This window comes from Sebastes fasciatus, chromosome 19 (assembly GCF_043250625.1).
Source record: "Sebastes fasciatus isolate fSebFas1 chromosome 19, fSebFas1.pri, whole genome shotgun sequence".
Taxonomy (NCBI): Eukaryota; Metazoa; Chordata; class Actinopteri; order Perciformes; family Sebastidae; genus Sebastes; species Sebastes fasciatus.
In genome coordinates this window covers 9,735,611-9,757,647 of record NC_133813.1, presented here as the reverse complement: position 1 = coordinate 9,757,647, position 22,037 = coordinate 9,735,611, and the positions used below count along the sequence as shown (strand labels likewise).

At 39.5% G+C, this 22,037-nt stretch overlaps 1 protein-coding gene across 5 annotated transcripts in view; it reads right to left on the bottom strand.

Moving 5' to 3' along the window:
* ehmt1b (euchromatic histone-lysine N-methyltransferase 1b) overlaps nucleotides 1-16,246 on the bottom strand; it is a 29,351-nt gene extending 13,105 nt beyond the window's left edge. Inside the window, exons 1-6 of one of the 5 annotated variants that reach the window (XM_074618808.1) lie at nucleotides 16,193-16,246; nucleotides 2,791-2,881; nucleotides 2,176-2,699; nucleotides 859-1,104; nucleotides 576-750; nucleotides 262-413 (exon numbers count right to left, since the gene is read on the bottom strand). In XM_074618808.1, the coding sequence (XP_074474909.1) occupies nucleotides 262-413; nucleotides 576-750; nucleotides 859-1,104; nucleotides 2,176-2,699; nucleotides 2,791-2,881; nucleotides 16,193-16,213 (1,209 nt within the window). In that variant the 5' untranslated portion in view covers nucleotides 16,214-16,246. Of the gene's footprint in view, nucleotides 1-261; nucleotides 414-575; nucleotides 1,105-2,175; nucleotides 2,700-2,790; nucleotides 2,882-7,460; nucleotides 7,500-16,192 lie in introns of those variants that run through there. The other 4 variants (XM_074618804.1, XM_074618805.1, XM_074618806.1 and 1 more) reach the window with 4 other exon arrangements.
* Between the last annotated feature and the right edge of the window lie 5,791 nt (nucleotides 16,247-22,037).

Here is a 22,037-nt window from a genome sequence, read left to right as displayed (position 1 = left end):
GGCGAAAGCCAAAAATACATTTTATAATGAGCTCTGTCTCGCTATATTTGTGTTTTGTCGGCGCTATGTCCGCCATTTCCGTAGCTTCTTCTTGGATGCGTGCTCACGATCTGACAACTGGTCGCTACATTTTTATAGAGGTTGACGCCCAGAACTCAGCAAAATAAGAAAATACAGTCTTGTTTTTTTAGGAAAATTCTCATTACTCATCAGGCCTGTAAATTGTGTTTGTTTGTTTTACTAAATGTGAGGAGCACAGACCTGCGGGCTCTTGGCTCTAGACTGTTGTAGCTCCTTAAACATTTCCAGCACACTTCTCTGCTTCAGCACTTTGGTTTTCTTCTTGGGAACCAGACTGTACATTCCCATCCTCCTCTTCTTCTTCCTGGATGCCAACCCTCCTGAGAAAGGACCTACAGCACAAGAGAGAACCACACACACGTATACAGCCAAACCGTCAATAGAGATAGATCTCTGGTCTGATCCACTGATTACTTTTCTCTGAAACCAAAGAACAAAGTCAGCTTTTCCACAGTAGGTCAGTTTCTGTCATGTGTTACTGGACTCTGTCTGACCTAGTTGGAGCTTGGCTGGAGCTGGAGGAGCCTCAGAAGCTGCAGGAGGTGGAGGAGCTGGAGGAGCCTCAGAAGCTGCAGGAGGTGGAGGAGCTGGAGGAGCCTCAGAAGCTGCAGGAGGTGGAGGAGCTGGAGGAGCCTCAGAAGCTGCAGGAGGTGGAGGAGCTGAAGGAGCCTCAGGGGCTGCAGGAGCCTCAGGAGCTGGAGGAGCCACTGAAGCCAGAGGAGCTGCAGGAGCTGGAGGAGCTGGAGGAGCTGGAGGAGCCCCTGAAGCTGCAGGAGCTGGATGAGCCCCTGAAGCCAGAGGAGCTGCAGGAGCTGGAGGAGCCGGAGGTGTTGCGGGAGCTGCAGGAGGTGCTGGTGAAGCTGATGAAGCAGTTTGTGCTGAAGCTGGCGTATCCGGCGGACTCTGAGGTAGATGGTTCTGCGCGGAGGACTGCTGCAAGGATTTCTGAACGTCGGGTGCAACATGAGTCTCCATTTTCTCCAGTTTGGCACTCATCGCTTCTCTTAATTCCCTGTTAAGAAGCTGTAGGGAACAAGAACAAAAAGCATTTATGATCACTGTGTTACCAAGTGATTTATGTTAAGTCTATTTGTTACTGAGAAGGCTCAATGTTTGTTTGTTTTTACTAGGGATGCACTGATCAGACTTTTTCAGTCCCGATAGCGATACCTGCTGATCCGATACCAGCGTTTCATTAATAAGCTGTATGCCTCAATGTGTGGAAGCGACTGGGATCATTCTTTTATGCGTAAAGAAACATCAGGCTTGACTTAAACATTGTTTTCCTAACTTTGTAAAACAAAATGTGACCAATAAATACGTATATATATACACATTTATTTAATTGTTATTTATTATTTAAATAATTAATCGTACACCAGCAACTTGGTCAAAAAAATAAAAGCACAGCTCAGAAAATCTTCCATTTATAGAAAGTCAATAACAAGTAATAAAGTACCTACCTACCTACTGCATTAAGTAACAATTTAATCATTTTATACATGATTTTGTCTCATTAATTAACACTGTATAGCTGAAGGTATGTGGACACATTGTGTATTTTTGATCTGGGGTTGTTCCTCATGGTTTGGTCACCTTACTTCCAGTTTAAGGGAATCTTAATGCTACAGGGTACGATGATATTTTAGACAACAGTGTGCTTCCAACTTTGTGGCAACAGTTTGGAGAAGACCCTTTCCTGTTTCAACATGATAGTGCCCCAGTGCTCAAGACAGGTACATAAAGAAATGGTTTTGGTGTGGAAGAACTTGACCAGCCAGCACAGAGTCCTGACCTCAACTCCATCCAACACCTTTGAGATGAACTGGAACACCGACTTGACATCCAACATCAGTGCTGGACCTCACTAATGCTCTTGTGGCTGAATGTGACATGTTCAACTATCACATATGGCTGTAACGTACGTGTCTCCTCACACTTTGTTCGGATGTCCATTTACTGCTCTCATTTAGTGTATACTCATGTTCTTATTTATGTTGTGATAATGATTTCAACTATATCACCCTAATAGAAAGTAATGAGAAAAAGAGGCAGAAAACAATAATGATGCTGCTCCAGATTCTGATGGTTTACCTTTTGTGCCGGGCTGACAGCAGGTCTGGACATGGTCTTGCGCGCTCTGTGTATCGTGACGGGTGCTGGAGCCGGGGCAGGAGACGAGGCTGAGCCGCTTTTAGTGTCTGGTGTCTCCTGTCCCGACGTTGTCCCCGTACTGGGGTCAGTCCTTAGTGCACCTGAACTCTGCGCACACCCAGACGCCGAGGCCGGGGGAGATTTGGCCGTGTGTCCCCCTGTCGGTGAGCCCGAAGGCAACCAGTTAGTCCTGTGAGGGGAAACTCCCAAACCCGGCGTCGCTGCAGCGCCGCCTTCCTGCTGCTGCTTAGTGAGGATGAATCCATTGCTTCCAGTAACAGAACCGTGCGGTGGCTCCATGTCGGACGTGCCGTTTTCATTAACCAACGGTAAAGTCTTGTTGTTGGCTGCTGCGGAGCCGTGTGTCGGGCTCTTGTGCCTCGCGTCGTCACATTCGGTGCCGTTAAGCATCGTCTCTGCTGGAGGGGAAGGGGCCAGTCTGGCTGCTACCTCTTTGTCCACATCTATGGAAGGAAAAAAACAAAGAAATAATGCAAATTACAGTGTAAACAGGTCATTTTCATAAGTGTCTTTTAAGATTGATTTGACTAATACCTGGTTTCTCCTCTCCGTTGCTTGCTGCATCGAGTTCCTCTTTCTTTGTGGATGCACCCTTATCCACGCTGCCCTTGGCTAGACCAGCGGGCTGATGGAAAAAGAACACATATGTCAAGGGAAATCAAATTTAGAGCTCCAACTAACAATTATTTTATCCTAATTGTCAATCAATAACTTTTGCAATTAATCGGTTAGTCTGTAAATTGTTTAATTCCTATTACAAGTTCCCACAGCCCAGTGTTGCCTCTTTAAAAGTGTTTATTTTGGTCTGACCGACAGTCCAAAACCCAAAGATATTCAATTTATGATATCAGCCCAGAAACAATTCCTTGAATTAATTGATTAGTCGATCGACAGAAAGTTGATCTGCAACAATTTTCATAATCGATTAATTGTTTAGGTCGTTTATCAAGCAAAAATAACAAACATTCTCTGAGGATTTTCAAAACAACACAGATTAAGACTAAATGATCAATGGATTAGTTGAAAAAAATAGTTGACAGATTAACTGATAATGAAAATAGCAGCCATAAATGATTTAAAACTGAGAAAAGCAGCAGAATGTTTGCCATTTTTGCTTGATATCAATCATCAATGCTGTTGATTCATTTTTCTATCAACCGATAAACCAATTAATTCACACATTTTCTGATCTATAAAAAAAGAAAATATCCAGGTCCAAGCATGAGAATCTGAATAAAACCATCCTCTGCATGTGTGAGTAAAAACCTCCTTTCAGTAATGTGTCTTTGTCAGAATCAAAGACTATAGAGTAAGCCAAGAGAATGAGGGCGACCCCCATGCACTTTCATTGTCCGTCTTCTCTCTCTTTCTATGCCATACAGCCAACCAGTGGAGCAGTCGATGCACAGCCGAAGCACAGCCCAAGCTTCAAAAGAAATTTCAGCCACCCACAGACCATATTTTACATCTCACAGGAGGAAGCAGTCGAAGAGGTGACGCCACGAAACGCAAAACTCTCTCTTCCTCCTGAGCAGGCCGTCGACCTCGTGCTCACTCTGGGAAAAATGGGCCCAAAGGACACACGAGAGGCCCAAGAGGAAAAACATCATGAATGCACACTTTTGCTTTCTCTTTGGGTCCAAATTTGCTTGTCAGATCCACCCTGTTTGTCTTCACACTTTTTCCATCAAATGTCAAAAGGAAAGTGGTCCTAGGTCAGCTTGTCCTCGAACGTCAGCTTTTCTAGGAACTAAACAGGAAGGTTTACAGTCTCCTCGACCGTATGTGAGGCTCATACCAAGCAGAATAAAGATAGATACAGCCACATGTGCTGCTTGGGGCTGGGGTCGCATCTAGTGAGTGGTACAAGCAGGCACTGAATCGGATTGTCTCGAGAAAGCAGAGGAAACATTTTCTCTCCAAACAAGCCCAATCACAAGACCTGCAGGAGACAGAGACCACTGATATTTAACAAACTGATTGAAGCAGTTAAATTCTCCTCCCCAAGGAGGCTCTGACAGACAACTCCTCACATTTAACAGACAGCGTGTGTCCTGAAACCTGCACACAACCGAGAGACCCCAACTAAACAAACCACCAGGACAGATTCCCCAAAATCACTCTCCAAAACACGGGCTCCTGAGTCCCTGAGCCGAACACGAAACATGCACCTTGTCAAACAGCAACAAGGTCGGGCCAAGAGCCGGGGCTGTGAGCACAGTATCTGAGGGTGTTTCCCAAAGAACATCTAGTCTGGGACAATCCTCTGTGGTGTATGATCTCAAGGAATCTCGTGAGCACATGTGAAGGTGAAGAGAAGAAGAATCCTTCAGTTCCTTTTTTTCGATGGATTGAGGAGAGTCAGTTACAAAATAAAACCCCACCAGCCTCATCCCTCCCCCTAGTGGTGGAAAGTGGAACACACACGCTGGAGACAGAAAGGAAAGAGGGGGAAGGGAGGCAGAGAAGCCTGTCTGCAGATCTCCGCCATTTCGCAACCAGATTGTTTACTGACACAACGCGGCCATTGCAGCGCTTTTCCACTAGATGGGGAACGTAGGAGACTGGAGGCACATGGATGGGGATATGCGGGCTGCTGAAAGAAGCTCCAAATGTGAAGCCAAGGCTCTGAGTGCTGATCAGGAACATTAAGGAGCACATTAAAAAATTGAAAGATGTTAGAATAGACTAAAGCTTCAAGCTGTGGCTGCAAAAATAAGACTCCCATCGTTCAGAGTTGACATTCCAGATTGGACCTTTATTTAAAAAAACCAAAATAAGCTTCGTAGAAATAAGCCCTTAGCAGATTATATGCAATATTTCTAATGCTATAAAATATTCTAATGCGTCAGCATAATGTAAACCTCGTATGTGACAGGGTCTGGATCTTCGCACTGATGTGATCTTAACATCCATTGCAGGCCTGAAAACAAGTCAGAGCTGCCTAACCACGAAGCACAAACACGTTACACAATCAGCTGACAGACGATGTCACGTGTAAGGTGCCAACACCAAATGAGATAAAATGATAAGAACGTACACAACTGCATTTCACACAGCATAAGAAAACAAAGGACGAGTTAACTCCCCGGCCTTCTAAAGCGGTGATCCCCCACATTTTTGTCATATGATCCCTTAAAATGAAGCAGCATCTACTTGTGAACTAAAGTTAGATATTAACTTTTGTGTCCACCTGCCAGTCAATAGATTACCATTGTTTCTCTGGCTGGTGAGTGAAGCAAATCTAGCAGCTATTTGCATATTTTACCAGCATTCGGCTGGTGGCTGGTGCTAATTTCCAACCCTGTTGTGAACCCTCGTCTGTGGGCTGTGAGCCGTTTCACCAAAGAATGATTTTCCCCTTGTCATATTGTTTTGTTTGAATCTTTTTTAGAGGCCTGAACAGGCAAAAGCAAAGACTGGAGAAAAGAAAAAATAAATAAAAATACTTTAATTTGTGCAGCAGATTTGTTTTTCCTTAATCATCTTGAGAACCCTCAGATTTATCTTGCAGCGTCCTTCAACTGTCCCGACTTCAAAATTGTTCTTAATACATTTGGTAAATACATTCTTAGTTTTGCATATTCTCTCCAAATAAAAATCACAAATATGGGCCGACCTGGTGGTCTAATGATCTGACGCGCTGATCATGCAAACGCAACGATCCCGGTATGTCATCCTTCCTCTCTCCCCTCATTTCCTGTCACCTCTCTACAGTCCACTATCTCAATGACTAATTACTACTTTACATTTGAAAAATGTTCCAGTCACAGGAGGCCAAAGCAGGGAACACATTAAACCTGTCAAGACTGAATGGTGATTGAATGTGCTTTTGGGCGATTGAAGGAGAGGTTTGGAGCACTCAGAAGGGCGATGGACATAAACCTGAATGACCTCCCTTTCTTCATTTATGCATGTTAAAGAGTCACTTGATGACAGGAATCCCAACCCCCCATGAACAATAACTGTTATCGAACTGACTATAATGAAGCTGAAGGAAAGGAAGTGAGAAGGCTGGTAACAAAATGACCCTTAACTTGTGATCTCACTTGTGGTAACATGTAAATATTACGGCGAGCACTTGGAGTCGTTTCTGCGTTTGAGTGTGACCAGAGATATTTTGTAAAACGAAGGTCGTGTGGACAGATTTTTTATTTTGACACGAAGGGGGAAATATCAGTTATTAAAAATATCTATGTACGTGTAGACGGCCTGAGTTTCTTGACAAAGAATCACACAAAAGCAGCACTTTAAATCTTGTGTTTGCAAATAAGTCATTCACCATGAAAAAAGCATAAAAATGACTAATCGACAAAAGAAATCTTAGTCGACTAAGACCAATACAATGATTAGTCGACTAATCTGTTAAGAGGGGGCAGCCCTATTTAAAAAAAATCCCTAAATATTTGAGACTGTTTTGGACAAAATCTCAAATAAACTCCAGGAATAAGCCAATAATTTACCCGTCTAGTGATTAATTGTGCAAACGGACTGATCAAAACATGCCGCTGAGAGAGCTGCTCAGAAGATCAAAACCAGTAAACATGACACCCGCAGCCTGACATGCATCCTTTGGATTGATAAGCAGCCGTATGTTCCTGTATATTCGTGATCCCATACATCCCGTCCCCTAGGACCTCATTATATACCAACCATGAGGGATAGAGCAAAGAGGAGGGATAACAGAAATGACAAAAGGACGTTGGATCTAAGATTTAAAAATCTGCTCTCAGGGTGGCTTCCAGATCTTCAGGAGGTCAGACGTTCATTCTCGTGTATCGAGTTACATCACATTTCGCGTGCTGTGATTGCTCTAAATACAGCTGTTGTGCTAATCCATGAGGAGCTCTCTCCAACAACAGGATCCAGCAAGCCACACTCAAATCTCCCTTTGATACAGCAGCACTGCTACCTACCAAAAAAAAAGGGAGGAAAGCACTGCTCCTCGAGATTAAGTCCTTGATTTCAGGAATCAATCAGTGGCTGATACAGCAGCGGCAACTGTCTCGAGAAGCGCATCTTACAAACTGAGAAACCATCTCAACGAGAAGACAGCAAGAGCTCAAACCAACTGTAACTTTTGTAGAAATTGGATCTGAGAAGCGCGTCTATGCATCTCCTCAGATCACTCAAAGCCAACCAAAGGGTGAAGAGTATAAAGCTAACATGTCTTTTCCCTAGTGTGCCTCCAGGAAGCATCATACCTGCTTTCTTCTCATGGCCTCCATTGAGAAGAAGAAGGCGTCAGAGAGAGAGAGAGTGTGTGGGTGTGTGAGATAGAGAGAGAGAAAGGGGGGAGGACGGAGAGGGGGTAGAGAGAGCAAGAACGTGTCGAACAGATTGTTCCTCTTTTCCTTTTCTTTCCCCGCATGCACATTCACCTCGCCGGTCATGTGACCTGGTGGCTCCCTCTGTCGGTCCTCCTCTTCGGAGGGTCTCCACAGAGCATGCTCAGTCAGCTCAAACTGTAGCACCACTCCGTTTCTTTAAACTAGAAGACCTCATTGACACGGAAGACATCCACCACCGGATATACACTGCATATCCATGAGACTGGAGAAATATACCTACTAATGTTTTTATCGCACACATGCTATGTCATTTTTGAATCATTTTCTTATTGTCATTCTTTTCTTGTTTTGTGTTAAATGGAAATATATGTGGTCAATCACGTTTTGGGGAGGATAAGGGCTTCATTGCAGGTGTGTATGCACAGCCACTTTAGCAGCACCAACAGAAGAAGGAGGGGAAAAATGGTATAGAGGTAAAAGAGTAAAACCCCCAGAAGCAAACCGGATGTCAGTGCGGAGCCTTATTAGTCAAATATTTTCAATCGTGGACATCAGGCCACATTCGAATCTCTCAACAGGAGAGTCTTTTGTCTTCACCGAGCCTAGGGGCAGTGAAGGCAGCAAATCCCAGACGCTGCCAGCCAGGCCATGCAACAGATATTGGAGTCATAAAAATGAAGTCACAGAACGAGATGCCATTGAGGAAAAGGCCTGAAAAAAGTTCCAAAAGCAACCGCAAAAAGGACCAGAACAGATAAATTACTCTGTTGTCCTCACTGAATGATAATAAATGCACAACACCAACTTAGCATAATGCATCATCGCAAAGGCTTTTGATCATTGTCAGGTCTTTGTTGTGTCCAAAATCCAATGACAACAATAAGAGAAAAAGCAGCAAATCCTCACATTTATTAATGACTTTTAATAAACAATTAATCAGAGTAGTAGCTTGTCATTTTGCAATGTGATATGCATTTTCTCCTCAGCGGACGTATTCGGACACGTAGGAATGCAGATGTAGAGATGTTGGTGGCTTCTCCCGTTTCACAACTAAACAATGAAATACTTCATGACATACAGGCTCAGCTTTATCAACTTTCATGGCTCAATGCACTAAAAAAAAAGAAGGGAAATAAGTTCTTCCCTCACACAATGGCAGAGTTGCAATACAGTAAAGATAGAGAGATATCAGCAGATATCAGATACTGTATAGAAAAGAGGTGGAAAGCCAGTGAACACTGTGGGCTATGCAACACCCACAAGACACAAAAGGAGGCCACCCATAAGCAAAGAACAACAGCTTATTGCTGACTGACACGACAAAGCATCGTCCTGCACACAAGAAAACCTGGAGTCTGCAACACTATAATGTGACTCATTTTACCTACAGAATGACAAATGTTTGTACCCATTTGGGCCTCTATCAGGACTGAAAGTTTATGCACTGTAACAAAGTTAATGTGCGTCATGACTGCGCAGATTTATACTTACACAATAAAGAGTCAATCTTTCTGTTGGTCCACCAATTTGGGGTCGTGTCTAGAAGGTAACCCCCAAGTTGCGAAACTCTTGCGATTTGGTTAAGGTTAGGCATTGTCCTCATAGGGTTACGGTTAGGATAGGACATCGGGAAGCAAGTCTCGCGAGAGTTTCTGCACGATTTCACAACTTGGGGGTTACTTTCTAGACACGACCCCACTTTGGTCCACACTGAAATATCTCAACTATTGGATAGGCTAGATTGCCATGACGTTTTGCTAAAGACACTCATGGTCCCTAGAGAATAAAGCCTACTGATTCTGGTGTTCTCCTAACTTTTCCTCTAGCGCTACGATGAGGTTAACATTTTTTATTCGGAGTGAAATATCTTGACAGCTACTGGATGGATTGTCATGAAATTTGTTAGAGATATTCAATGTCCAAGATGATGAATCCTAATGACTTTGGCAATCCCCTGACTTTTCTTCTAGCACACCCAGAAGGTCACAGTTTTCACTTATTCTTTGAAATACAGTAGCTAGTAGACAGCTATGAGATGGACTGGCACAACATTTAAAGGTCACATATTATACTCCATTTAAACTAGTTATTATAGGTCTCAGACACCTCCAAACCATGTCTCTGAAGTTTTTTTTTCAAAAAAACAATCAGATCATGCATTCCAGCATGTCTCTATAACCTCTGTTTCAGCCCATTTCCAAAAGTGCTGATTTCTGTGTCTGTAGCCTCTGTCTCCTCCCACTCTGCTCTGATTGGTCAGCGTTTTCTGTCAATCAAACGTCCTCAACAACACAGCGTCACCCTCCCCGCCCCCCTCGCGGCTTGAGAGCAGGGAGAGAGAGGAGCTAGAATAGAGCTTATAAACCACTTTAAAGTTTATAAACCAGAAACTTCACCCAGCGCACGTTACCGGAGGAATCTGATCAGAAATCGGCGACACATGATGAACATCTGCGGTCCAGATTCCAGGTTTTCCTGACGGTTTCTCTCAGGTAAATAATACTATTTATATCTCTGTTAGTTAGCTCAGTGTTTACCTCATGCATCAACTCTGTAAACCGTAAACATACACTCTGTTTTACGTCTGTCTTTACAGATCCATCTGTGAGAAATGACCGACAGAATCATCCCAGAGGAGAGCAGACAGCTGAGAGCAGATGGCTCTGTTTACATGGATACAAAGCTAACCCGGTAGCATGTAGCTAACCCGTTAGCATGTAGCTAACCCGTTAGCATGTAGCTACATGCTAACGGGTTAGCTACATGCTACCGCTATGACACGGTGTGTAAACACAGCGACCATCAGGGTGGAAAATAGAAGATGTGAAACAGTAGTCAGTTCATTATTTCTGCTAAAAGATAAATGTATGGAAGATCAGAGTAATGGTATATTATTTACAGTAGGAGCTGTCTCTGTGTTACCATGACTACAGACCACCGGAGCTTAGCTTACCATAGTGTACCAGAGCTGAAGACTTTCTCCTGTACCATGTTAACATAACTAACTAACAGGTGGGATGATTACAAATGCTGTGAATAATTAATATTGTCATCTGTCTACTCAAATAAAGTTTGACTGTGAAACAGAAATGTGTTGTGTTGCTTACAAGTCACTATTTACTACCTGTACTCTGCTACATGCATGACATCAAATATATATAATATATAAATATCATCTGTTTAAACAGTGTAATTACATAAAGCCTTTGTGAAAGAACATGTTATATTTAGATGATGGGAGTACATGAAGACGGTTCTGCTGGTTCTTGCAGACTAACTGTAGGAGCTACTTTGCTCAAGTTCGGTTGAGGAGGAGAGACAGTGACGCGCTGTGGGGCGGGGTCAGCTACTGAAGGTTCTCTCTGGTTCGACCAGGAAACCCTCACGTGACTTGCATTCTCTAATGACGTCAGAATACAAGGAAAAAAGCGAATTTTTTTTCTGCACCCATTTCCGGACAAACGGAGGAGGAGAAAAAGAGAGAGGATGGTCTTTTATGATACTATGGTGGCCTGTAGACACACTGGGGACAGATATTGATGTTTAAAAGACATGGAAAAGTGCATTTTGCATAATAGGTGACCTTTAAAATTCATGATTCCCAGACCCCAATGACTTTGGTGATTCCATGAATTTCCTCCACCGCCGCCACCACCATGTGTTTGACATATTTTAGTTGATTTTTTCACGAATCAGCCCTGCGTTATCAATACATAGTCAGACAATGGACGTGAAAGTGTCTGCTTCCAATGCTATAAAGGACCCATAATGTTAACGAGGCAATCGCCGTGCGGAGGATCGAAAGCTCACAGCCGGTGTGCACGGTGTGTCGAGAAAGCTTGACTGGAGAGATCAGACACACAGCCATCCGGTGGTAGAGATCAAAGTAAGTGTTCTGTAGATATTGGGCGTCATCTTTTCTTGTAAAATGTCCGCTGTACTCAGTAACACTGGCGTTGTCACAAGTTTAAAGGAAATGTCCTCATCGCCACATCCCTACTGCTGACATCATCTTCATTCAAAACAGAAGCTGCAGGTGCGGTTGCTAGGACCAGTTAACTTAACGTTTTTCATTTTGATCAAAGAAATATGCAGATTTAAGAATTGTCCTGTAAGTCAAATAATTTGGTTTTTTTTCATGGACGTAGCTAGATAGCTATGTAGGAAGATGACTTACAGTAACCCCGGCAACAATCTCTGATTGGTTGAATGCTTTCTCCAAGCGGCTGAAACAGCAGTCAAGGGACACAACACCATTGAATCGCAGAAGAAATCAGAGATGTGAGCAGTGATTCAGAGATTTGGAACCATGCTACAGACACAACAGCAGAGTTTCTGTACTGATATCGAAACATCAGATTGCCATGAAGATGTATGATCCCCAAAGAATCAAACCTTATGTTTTTGTTCTTACTTTTTCAAAGAGACATTTAACATTGGGTATCTGCCAATAGGAATCCAATACTTATATCTACCTAACTCAAGGCTGTAACGGTTCATGTATTCATAACGAACCGTTAAGGCACAGGGGTCACGGTCTGATGCATGCAGCTGCAAACAGAATACATGCTATGTAGATTGAAGCAAGTTATGTGGAAAGTAAAGTTCACACAAGTGCGTACAAGTGCGAGTTCCACTCAGAAACCTTTAACCCTAACCTGTAAGCAACATATGCTGAGGTTGGCACAACAAGTGGTTGGCGTGTGAGTCAGTCACATTATGGCGAGCGCAAATGAAACGCTGGAGCTGGAAGACCCACCTGCGGGTTCCCGGTCAGCTACAACAGAAACGGAGAGAGCGTTGTGTCTAAGACAAGGACGGTGTGTCTGCTTGCTCCACCGTTGTAGAGTATGTGAGTGGAAACACATCCAACATGCAACGCACATTCGACGGGATCACCCAGATGTGCCGATCACCGGGATGATAAATGTTTGGGCGCCTTGAATGTTTAAATATAGCCACTGTGGAACTAACTGCAATTTCATAGCATGAGAGATGCTTTACAGTTAGCCTACTGTGACCTGTTGCCTTTTGGGAACGTGTTTGTTTGATGGTCGTACAGTGTAGAAGTGTAAAATGTGCCAGTGGGCAAAATGCTAAATGAAAAAAATCCTTATGCATTCGGGTTTCTTTTCCGCTGTGACTCCTAAACCTGGTTATTAACTAACAGAACAATATGAAAGAATAACTGGCAGTTAGCCGAAGCTAATGGTCTCGATAATGCATGGAATAGACATAGCACAGTGGACGTCTTTTAATATGAAATGGGCTTTGCCTGATCAGTTTGCTGGACTTTTTGTAAGATTGTGCAATGTGCTTAGGTTGCGCGCAAACCCTTGCCTCTAATAAAGATGGTTCCTTGACATGTCGTACATCGTGTTACGCTGTGCCCTTTCAGTTCAGTTACGCCTTTTCTGTCAATATAGCAATGCGAAACTAAAATGTAAACAATGACATACAAGTAGAGTTGTTCTGATATCAGTATCAATATTGGCTCCGATACAACCTTAAATGCTGGATCAGATATTGGTGAGTAAGCAAGTCTATGCACCGATTCAATGTCACGTTATTATTAAGCTGCACAGGAACAACAACAACACCAACACGTGTCACTCGCTACCCGGTCCGTATATCCTGCTCGATCGTTATTGCACATGTGCAACTCTCAACAGAGATGAGAAAGAAGCGAGATGTCTTTCTGGTTAGCTACTTCCATAATCAGCTACGGAAAAAAATTATTGCTGCGTCCAAAATCAAAGTAGTTTACGAGTGAGCACATCTCGCCTCTTTCTCAATTCTGTTGAGAGGGTATGACATCAGCTGGGTAGTATCTGTCACAAGGCCAATAATGGCCGTTTCACCTCCAGGTACTTCAACTACAGGAGCCCAAAGAACTGTTTGACTTTCAACCAACCCTCTTCTCCTGCTGTGCTTCCTGTCTGAATGCACACATGAACTGAATGCTGAAAGACACACACACATGCGCACAAACTGTACATTAAGTAACCAGGAAATCAGAAACACCTGCCTGATGTAGTGCAAAGCTATACAGGAGCCCTGCAGTTAATACTACCTTAGCTGGAATGTATACCTTTAAGTTAAAATATGATAATTACTGGTATGGTAATTGTTTCATCTGCCTGGTGGAGTGTTGTTAATCATTAAGAATGGTACTGTAAATTTGCTCTCTGGGTAGCCAATTAATATCCGTCTGACTCTGGACAATGCAAATGAGTCTGGCTCAAACTACGGCTGCCAACCAGGAAGTAACACGTTTTCACCTTTCTTTGTAATTTCAAGAAGTGAAATCAGCAGCACAGATTTCAACTTCTGTAATGGCTGATTGAAATAAACAGCAGGCTTTGACACAACCTTCTGCGCCAAATATAAAACAGCAGTATTTGCCAGCGAGGGGCAGCAATGAAGCGATGCACATTGCTCAAATAGGAGGGGGAATATTGGTTCAGAAGCCTAGATCTAAGCATGAATGTTTGAATGAATGAAGAGGTGGATGGATAGATATGGTGCCTTCAAATGGGGTCGCGTTTACGAGATGAGTCCATTTGAACGCCCCCCTCATGTCGTATTCACGACCTCATGTCATGGAAAGCTTCTGAAAGCTCCGAGTTCACGACTTGTGACGTGTTTGTTGACGTTGTCAGAAATGGCGGAGCCCATAGAAATTCATTTTTCTGTGCATAATAAGTTAATATATTGTAATTTTAGTCGTATATTGTTTTTCTTGGTAATTTTATATGTCTGAGGAAAATGTTGATATTCCAAATGACCTCATCTTTTTCCTCTGTCATTATGCCTTTGCATTTACTGCATTATGTTGGAATTACTGCCAAATCACCCCAATATTTACCTAAAAATGTATCGAAAATTACTTTATTATAAACATTATTCAATAATTATATGCTAAAATAGCATATAGTCGTTAAAATAGGGCCCGTAGGCCTGAGAAGCGGCTGTGTGCTGCTCTTCATCGGAGGTGGAAAACCAAAACTAATAGAAGACACTTCTGATTGGGCACAAATCTCACCATTGTGTGTCTACACATAAGTAACCTGGTAGCTAATGTAAAAATTCAGAGAGCTTTTTAAAGAAATTTCAAATAAGTTATTTGCTAATTATTATCTATTTATCAGCAGACATGGAAATAAAGCATATCAATTAACTTTGTATTATTTTCCTGTAAATGTAATAAATAAATTACCAGCTATTGGGCAATAGCGTAATATCATTATTAAATAAAGTTTATAATAATAATGTTGATGTAAATATGGCGGTAATTTGGCAAAAAAATTTCAAATAGGTTACTTGCTAATTATCATGAAATTTGCAGACCTGTAAAATTAAGTGTATACCTCAACAGTTTTCATTGGGACTATTTTTTTTTTTGGTAGAAAGTAATTCCAGTGAAAAGTGGTGATGTTGAGGTCTGTTGATTTCAGAGACAAGGTTTCTAGAAAGTCTTGCAACTTGTTATTTCTAATTTGGATGACCACCCATTGCATCCTTTTTTCTAATGCAACAATCACACAGAACAAAAGTTATGAGTGCAAAACGGAAGTGGCTGCACAGCTCAGTGTCCCACACCTTTCTTTACTACAACCTCAAGATACTGATATCTCAACGCTACTCGAGCGACCTCTGCTGAACAAGACTGCATCCTATCTCTCAAAAAAAAAAAAAAAATGAGAAAAAAGAAAAAGAAACAAAGACTAGAGGAACTGATACATTAGCACACTTCTGTGCCATTAAATCAGCTTTATTCTGTGCATCTTTTCTCTAATAAAACCTTAATAAAAACAACAATGCAACTTGTTACAGCCAGCCCTGGACTGCTTTTATGCTTTTATACTGACTGAAAGAGCATGGAGCATAACTGCAAATAGCTAGCAAAGATAATCCTGCAAAACCAGCAATATAATTCCTAATAAATGTGCAAAAATAATCATGCAAAGAGCATGAAAAGCTGGCTTTAAGAGAGCTGGCGCCATATGTTTACAGTGGAGGAGGCTGTAGGCTTCATTTGACTGCATCATGTAGCTGCACAGCATAAAGGTAGATACATTACAAACTATGCATTTATAGGTATTGCTCCACATCACATAGAGACTAACCTCTTATTGTTTAATAACCTCAAAAAGGTGTTTTTGTGTTGATTTTGAGAAAGTCTGCTAACTAGCAACGGCTAGCTAGCTACTTAAAACAGCACTGTATATATAAAATAGCAATCAGTAGACAATATGACACACAAAACAGCTAAAAAATGTAAATTAAAATGATTAAAAAACGCATCTGGAGTTTATTTTGAACCGCTAAAACTGGCCAGAAGCAGGACAAGTGACGTTAAGCCCGGGAACATGTATAAGTAAACCTCCAGAGCAGAGTTAACAACGCGCCCGGATGGATTATTCATGTTCCGGGGTGCAGCATCTTCAGTTGCCCTCCCGGTCCAGGCAGCACAAAAGCAGAGAGACTGCGGGGACATTTAAACGACAAAAAAGGACACCTCGACGCGGACTATTCGAGAGTTAACAAGCGGAGTTGCTAGCTCCACATTTTCCAAGGCCCAGAAAGCAGTGAGAGAGTGAAAGAAGCTCGTCGGAGAGGAAGATAAACGCTCACACACTCACCTCGGGTCCAACCGAAGCCATGGTGCCTGGACGTAAACTCCACCCACCCGCGATGACGTCACATATATTGATCTGCAGACGGTGTAATATATACCACACCTGGGAATATATGATAGTCAATAATAATAATAATAATAGGCCTGATATTAGTAATAATCCTTAGATATTTTGATACACCTGGGAATATATGATAGTCAATAATAATAATAATAGGCCTGATATTAATAATAATCCTTAGATATTATGATACACCTGGGAATATATGATAGTCAATAATAATAATAATAATAGGCCTGATATTAATAATCCTTAGATATTATGATACACCTGGGAATATATGATAGTCAATAATAATAATAATAATAGGCCTGATATTAATAATAATCCTTAGATATTTTGATACACCTGGGAATATATGATAGTCAATAATAATAATAATAATAGGCCTGATATTAATAATAATCCTTAGATATTATGATACACCTGGGAATATATGATAGTCAATAATAATAATAATAGGCCTGATATTAATAATAATCCTTAGATATTATGATACACCTGGGAATATATGATAGTCAATAATAATAATAATAATAGGCCTGATATTAATAATAATCCTTAGATATTTTGATACACCTGGGAATATATGATAGTCAATAATAATAATAATAATAGGCCTGATATTAATAATAATCCTTAGATATTATGATACACCTGGGAATATATGATAGTCAATAATAATAATAATAGGCCTGATATTAATAATAATCCTTAGATATTATGATACACCTGGGAATATATGATAGTCAATAATAATAATAATAGGCCTGATATTAATAATAATCCTTAGATATTTTGATACACCTGGGAATATATGATAGTCAATAATAATAATAATAATAGGCCTGATATTAATAATAATCCTTAGATATTATGATACACCTGGGAATATATGATAGTCAATAATAATAATAATAATAGGCCTGATATTAATAATAATCCTTAGATATTATGATACACCTGGGAATTTATGATAGTCAATAATAATAATAATAGGCCTGATATTAATAATAATCCTTCGATATTTTGATACACCTGGGAATTTATGATAGTCAATAATAATAATAATAGGCCTGATATTAATAATAATCCTTAGATATTATGATACACCTGGGAATTTATGATAGTCAATAATAATAATAATAATAATAGGCCTGATATTAATAATAACCCTTAGATATTATGATACAACTGGGAATTTATGATAGTCAATAATCATAATAATAGGCCTGATATTAATATTAATCCTTAGATATTATGATACACCTGGGAATATATGATAGTCAATAATAATAATAATAATAGGCCCTAATATTAATAATAATCCTTAGATATTGTGATACACCTGGGAATATATGATAGTCAATAATAATAATGATAGGCCTGATATTAATAATAACCCTTAGATATTATGATACACCTGGGAATATATGATAGTCAATAATAATAATAATAGGCCTGATATTAATAATAATCCTTAGATATTTTGATACACCTGGGAATATGATAGTCAATAATAATAATAATAATAATAGGCCTGATATTAATAATAATCCTTAGATATTATGATACACCTGGGAATATGATAGTCAATAATAATAATAATAGGCCTGATATTAATAATAATCCTTAGATATTATGATACACCTGGGAATATATGATAGTCAATAATAATAATAATAATAGGCCTGATATTAATAATAATCCTTAGATATTATGATACACCTGGGAATATATGATAGTCAATAATAATAATAATAGGCCTGATATTAATAATAATCCTTAGATATTATGATACACCTGGGAATTTATGATAGTCAATAATAATAATAATAATAGGCCTGATATTAATAATAATCCTTAGATATTATGATACACCTGGGAATTTATGATAGTCAATAATAATAATAATAGGCCTGATATTAATAATAATCCTTTGATATTTTGATACACCTGGGAATTTATGATAGTCAATAATAATAATAATAGGCTTGATATTAATAATAATCCTTAGATATTATGATACACCTGAGAATATATGATAGTCAATAATAATAGGCCTAGTATTAATAATAATCCTTAGATATTTTGATACACCTGGGAATTTATGATAGTCAATAATAATAATAATAGGCCTAGTATTAATAATAATCCTTAGATATTATGATACACCTGGGAATTTATGATAGTCAATAATAATAATAATAATAGGCCTGATATTAATAATAATCCTTAGATATTATGATACACCTGGGAATATATGATAGTCAATAATAATAATAATAGGCCTGATATTAATAATAATCCTTAGATATTATGATACACCTGGGAATATATGATAGTCAATAATAATAATAATAATAGGCCTGATATTAATAATAATCCTTAGATATTATGATACACCTGGGAATTTATGATAGTCAATAATAATAATAATAGGCCTGATATAAATAATAATCCTTAGATATTATGATACACCTGGGAATTTATGATAGTCAATAATAATAATAATAGGCCTGATATTAATAATAATCCTTAGATATTATGATACACCTGAGAATATATGATAGTCAATAATAATAATAATAATAGGCCTGATATTAATAATAACCCTTAGATATTATGATACACCTGAGAATATATGATAGTCAATAATAATAATAATAATAGGCCTGATATTAATAATAACCCTTAGATATTATGATACACCTGGGAATATATGATAGTCAATAATAATAATAATAGGTCTGATATTAATAATAACCCTTAGATATTATGATACACCTGGGAATATAAGATAGGCAATAATAATAATAATAGGCCCTAATATTAACACATTACACATACACAGTTATAATTATATATGATCTTCGAATTAACTTTTAAAAAAAATCTTTATTATTGTTATTATTTACTTATTTATTTATCTCACTTATTATTGTAAGTGTTGGTATTATTATTGTTATTGATATTATCATGACCTCATCATCATCATCTTTATTATTATTCATATTATTAATATATATAAGATAAGATAAGATAAGATATTCCTTTATTAGTCCCGCAGTGGGGAGTTTGCAGTGTACAGCAGCAAAGGGGATAGTGCAAAAAACAAGATGCATCAGCTAACACAGTAAAAAAAGAGCTAAACAAACTGTAACAAAATATTAACCATTTAAATAGAAGGAAGTATAGAAATAGGAGCAGTATATACAGTATTGACAATAAACAGACTATTAACAAAATTGCACAAGTGGAAAATGATATTGCACAATGAGAATGAATGAATGAATGAATGAAATTCCACCTGAAAATATCAGGTTATTGTCAGTTTTTTGGTGTGTATGTGGTCTACTGGGAGCAGTGCTGGTTGTGGAGTCTGACAGCTGCAGGATTGAAGGACCTGCGATAGCGCTCCTTCACAAGATGATATATATATATATATATAAGGTCTTATATATTGATATAAGATGTTTCGGAAAACATTTGAGGAGAGAAATAAGCATTAGAGTAACATAATATTGATTCATATTTGATCAGCGCTGCCTAGTTTGACAGTTTGATCGGAGTTTGCGAGTGATTGACAGCTGCTCAGAGACGGCAAGGCTCCAGCTCGGCTCTGATTGGTTGTTTTCCTCTGGTCTGTGAAATCTTGCAGATGCCATTAGGAGCACCGGAGGACACAGAGGATTTTTTTCAGATTACCTGTCTCATGCACTACTGTCAGGATATAGTGACCGTTTTATAAAAATAACTTTTTTAAATCATATTTGCTCCAATTCTACCCACTGCAGCTTCAATGACACTTTTTTTCCCTTTCACCTCTATATTACTACAATAATATTTTATTATTAGAGATCAAGCTATTACACTCACAACTGTAAAAAAAATAAAATATGATGAATTGTGGGTTGTGAAAGTTAATAATAATTATAGTAAGAATGATAGTAGGGGAGAGTGGGGTAAAATGAGCCAGTAGGTAAGTTGACCCACCCCCTGTATCTTGGCAACTGTGATTATGTTTTGTCATGTGACCATAAATTCAGGAAGTACCCATCATTTATATCTTGCTGTGATGGAGTTAAGCACATGGGAGAAGTAGTAAGTACTTTTTTACACCAAAAACAGTTTTTTCCCTATCAAAGTAAATTTTCTGCATGTCAGGAATAATGAATGTTAGGTCAAAGCAAACTTATCCAGGTCTAAAAAAATATATTATACATGTAGGTGATTTACTAAGATATAACACCATGTTAATCCCTTCGCTAAAGATTAGCCTGAATTGCTAAACTGGGCCATTTTTTCCAAAATGGTAGCTATGGGGCAAAGTGAGCCAAAGGCTATGGGGTAAGTTGAGCCACTGGCTCACTAATATTCTACTATTATTCCGAGCCACTGGCTCAACTTACCCCACCATAAATTAACCAAATTAATTCTCTGATGTATAAAATGGTATTACTGTTGAGTGTTACACAACTTGGTTTGATTTTTTATATGTTAACCTTTATAGAAGAGGGAGATAAAGGAAGTTAAAACAGTTGGTTATAGTGGAACAGCAGAGGCAAAGAGGGTCCTCACAGAGGAGGTAGAGAAGGAGCTTGCAGACCATATCAAGAAGCTGGCTGAACAGTTCCACGGCCTTACTCCAAAGAAATGCTGTGAACTGGCATTGGAATTGGCAGAAAGAACAACCTTCCTGTCCCCAACAACTGGAAAGAGCAGGGTTTAGCAGGTAGGCCTATGTCAAACCAAAGACCAAGACGAAAATCACAGCGTACAGCAGTTCTGAGGAGAGTGATGTTCCCATCCCATTTGATGACACTTCTGAGCATGAGAGTTCTAATGATGAGAGAAGTGAATCAGACATCTCAGATCTGTCAGTTGGTGACTTTGTCATAGTAAACTTTGTATCCAAAGGCAGAAGCTACCATTACATTGGCTTGGTTGAGAGCCTGGAGGGCAACGAAGTGAGTGCAAGATTTCTCAGAAGAATCCGGGGGAACACTTGACGTGAGAAGCCCACCTTTGTATTAAAGGAAAAGGATGAGGCATCTTTTCCACTGAGTGATGTGCTGAAGGAGCTACCTCAACCTCAAAAGGCTGGAGGAACTGCAAGGAGGGAGCAACAGTTCATATTTCACTGCAACCTTGACGACTGGAATATTGTCGAATATTGAATGATATTTTGATTGTTCAATGGTCTTGAAACTCACAGGTGGTTTGTTCTCACAAGTTCATAACTGTGAAACTGTTTGTTAACACACTTATGCTGAGGTTTAAACTTAAAAACTCAGATGTTCAGTTTACCCCACGATGGCTCAACTTACCCACTGACTCGGATCAACTTACCCCTTACCTGGGGCAAGTTGAGCCACAGGAGCACTTTTTTTGGGAAGGTCATTTTTTCCAGACAGCTTTGTGATGGATGCATGCTGATCATTTCATTTGATAGGAGAGATCCTGAATTTAAGGTTCAAGTTTTCATTCTGCTTCTGTCTCATTTTTCCTAACCTCGAGGACAGCATAAGTAAAAATTGGCTCATCTTACCCCACTCTCCCCTATTGTAATGATCAAAGGTGATACACTACATCACTTCCTTATAATATCAAGCACAGTGAAAAATATCTAATCCACATTGCAAAACCGGTTAAACCTGAGGTGCAGCTAACAAATAGCCTGACATCTACAGGGATACGTTTATATGGTAATTTAAGATTAAGCAGATTGCAACCCCCTCTGCTCACTTCTCCATTTCCAAGCGTGTCGAGAACTACGGTGGCCTTC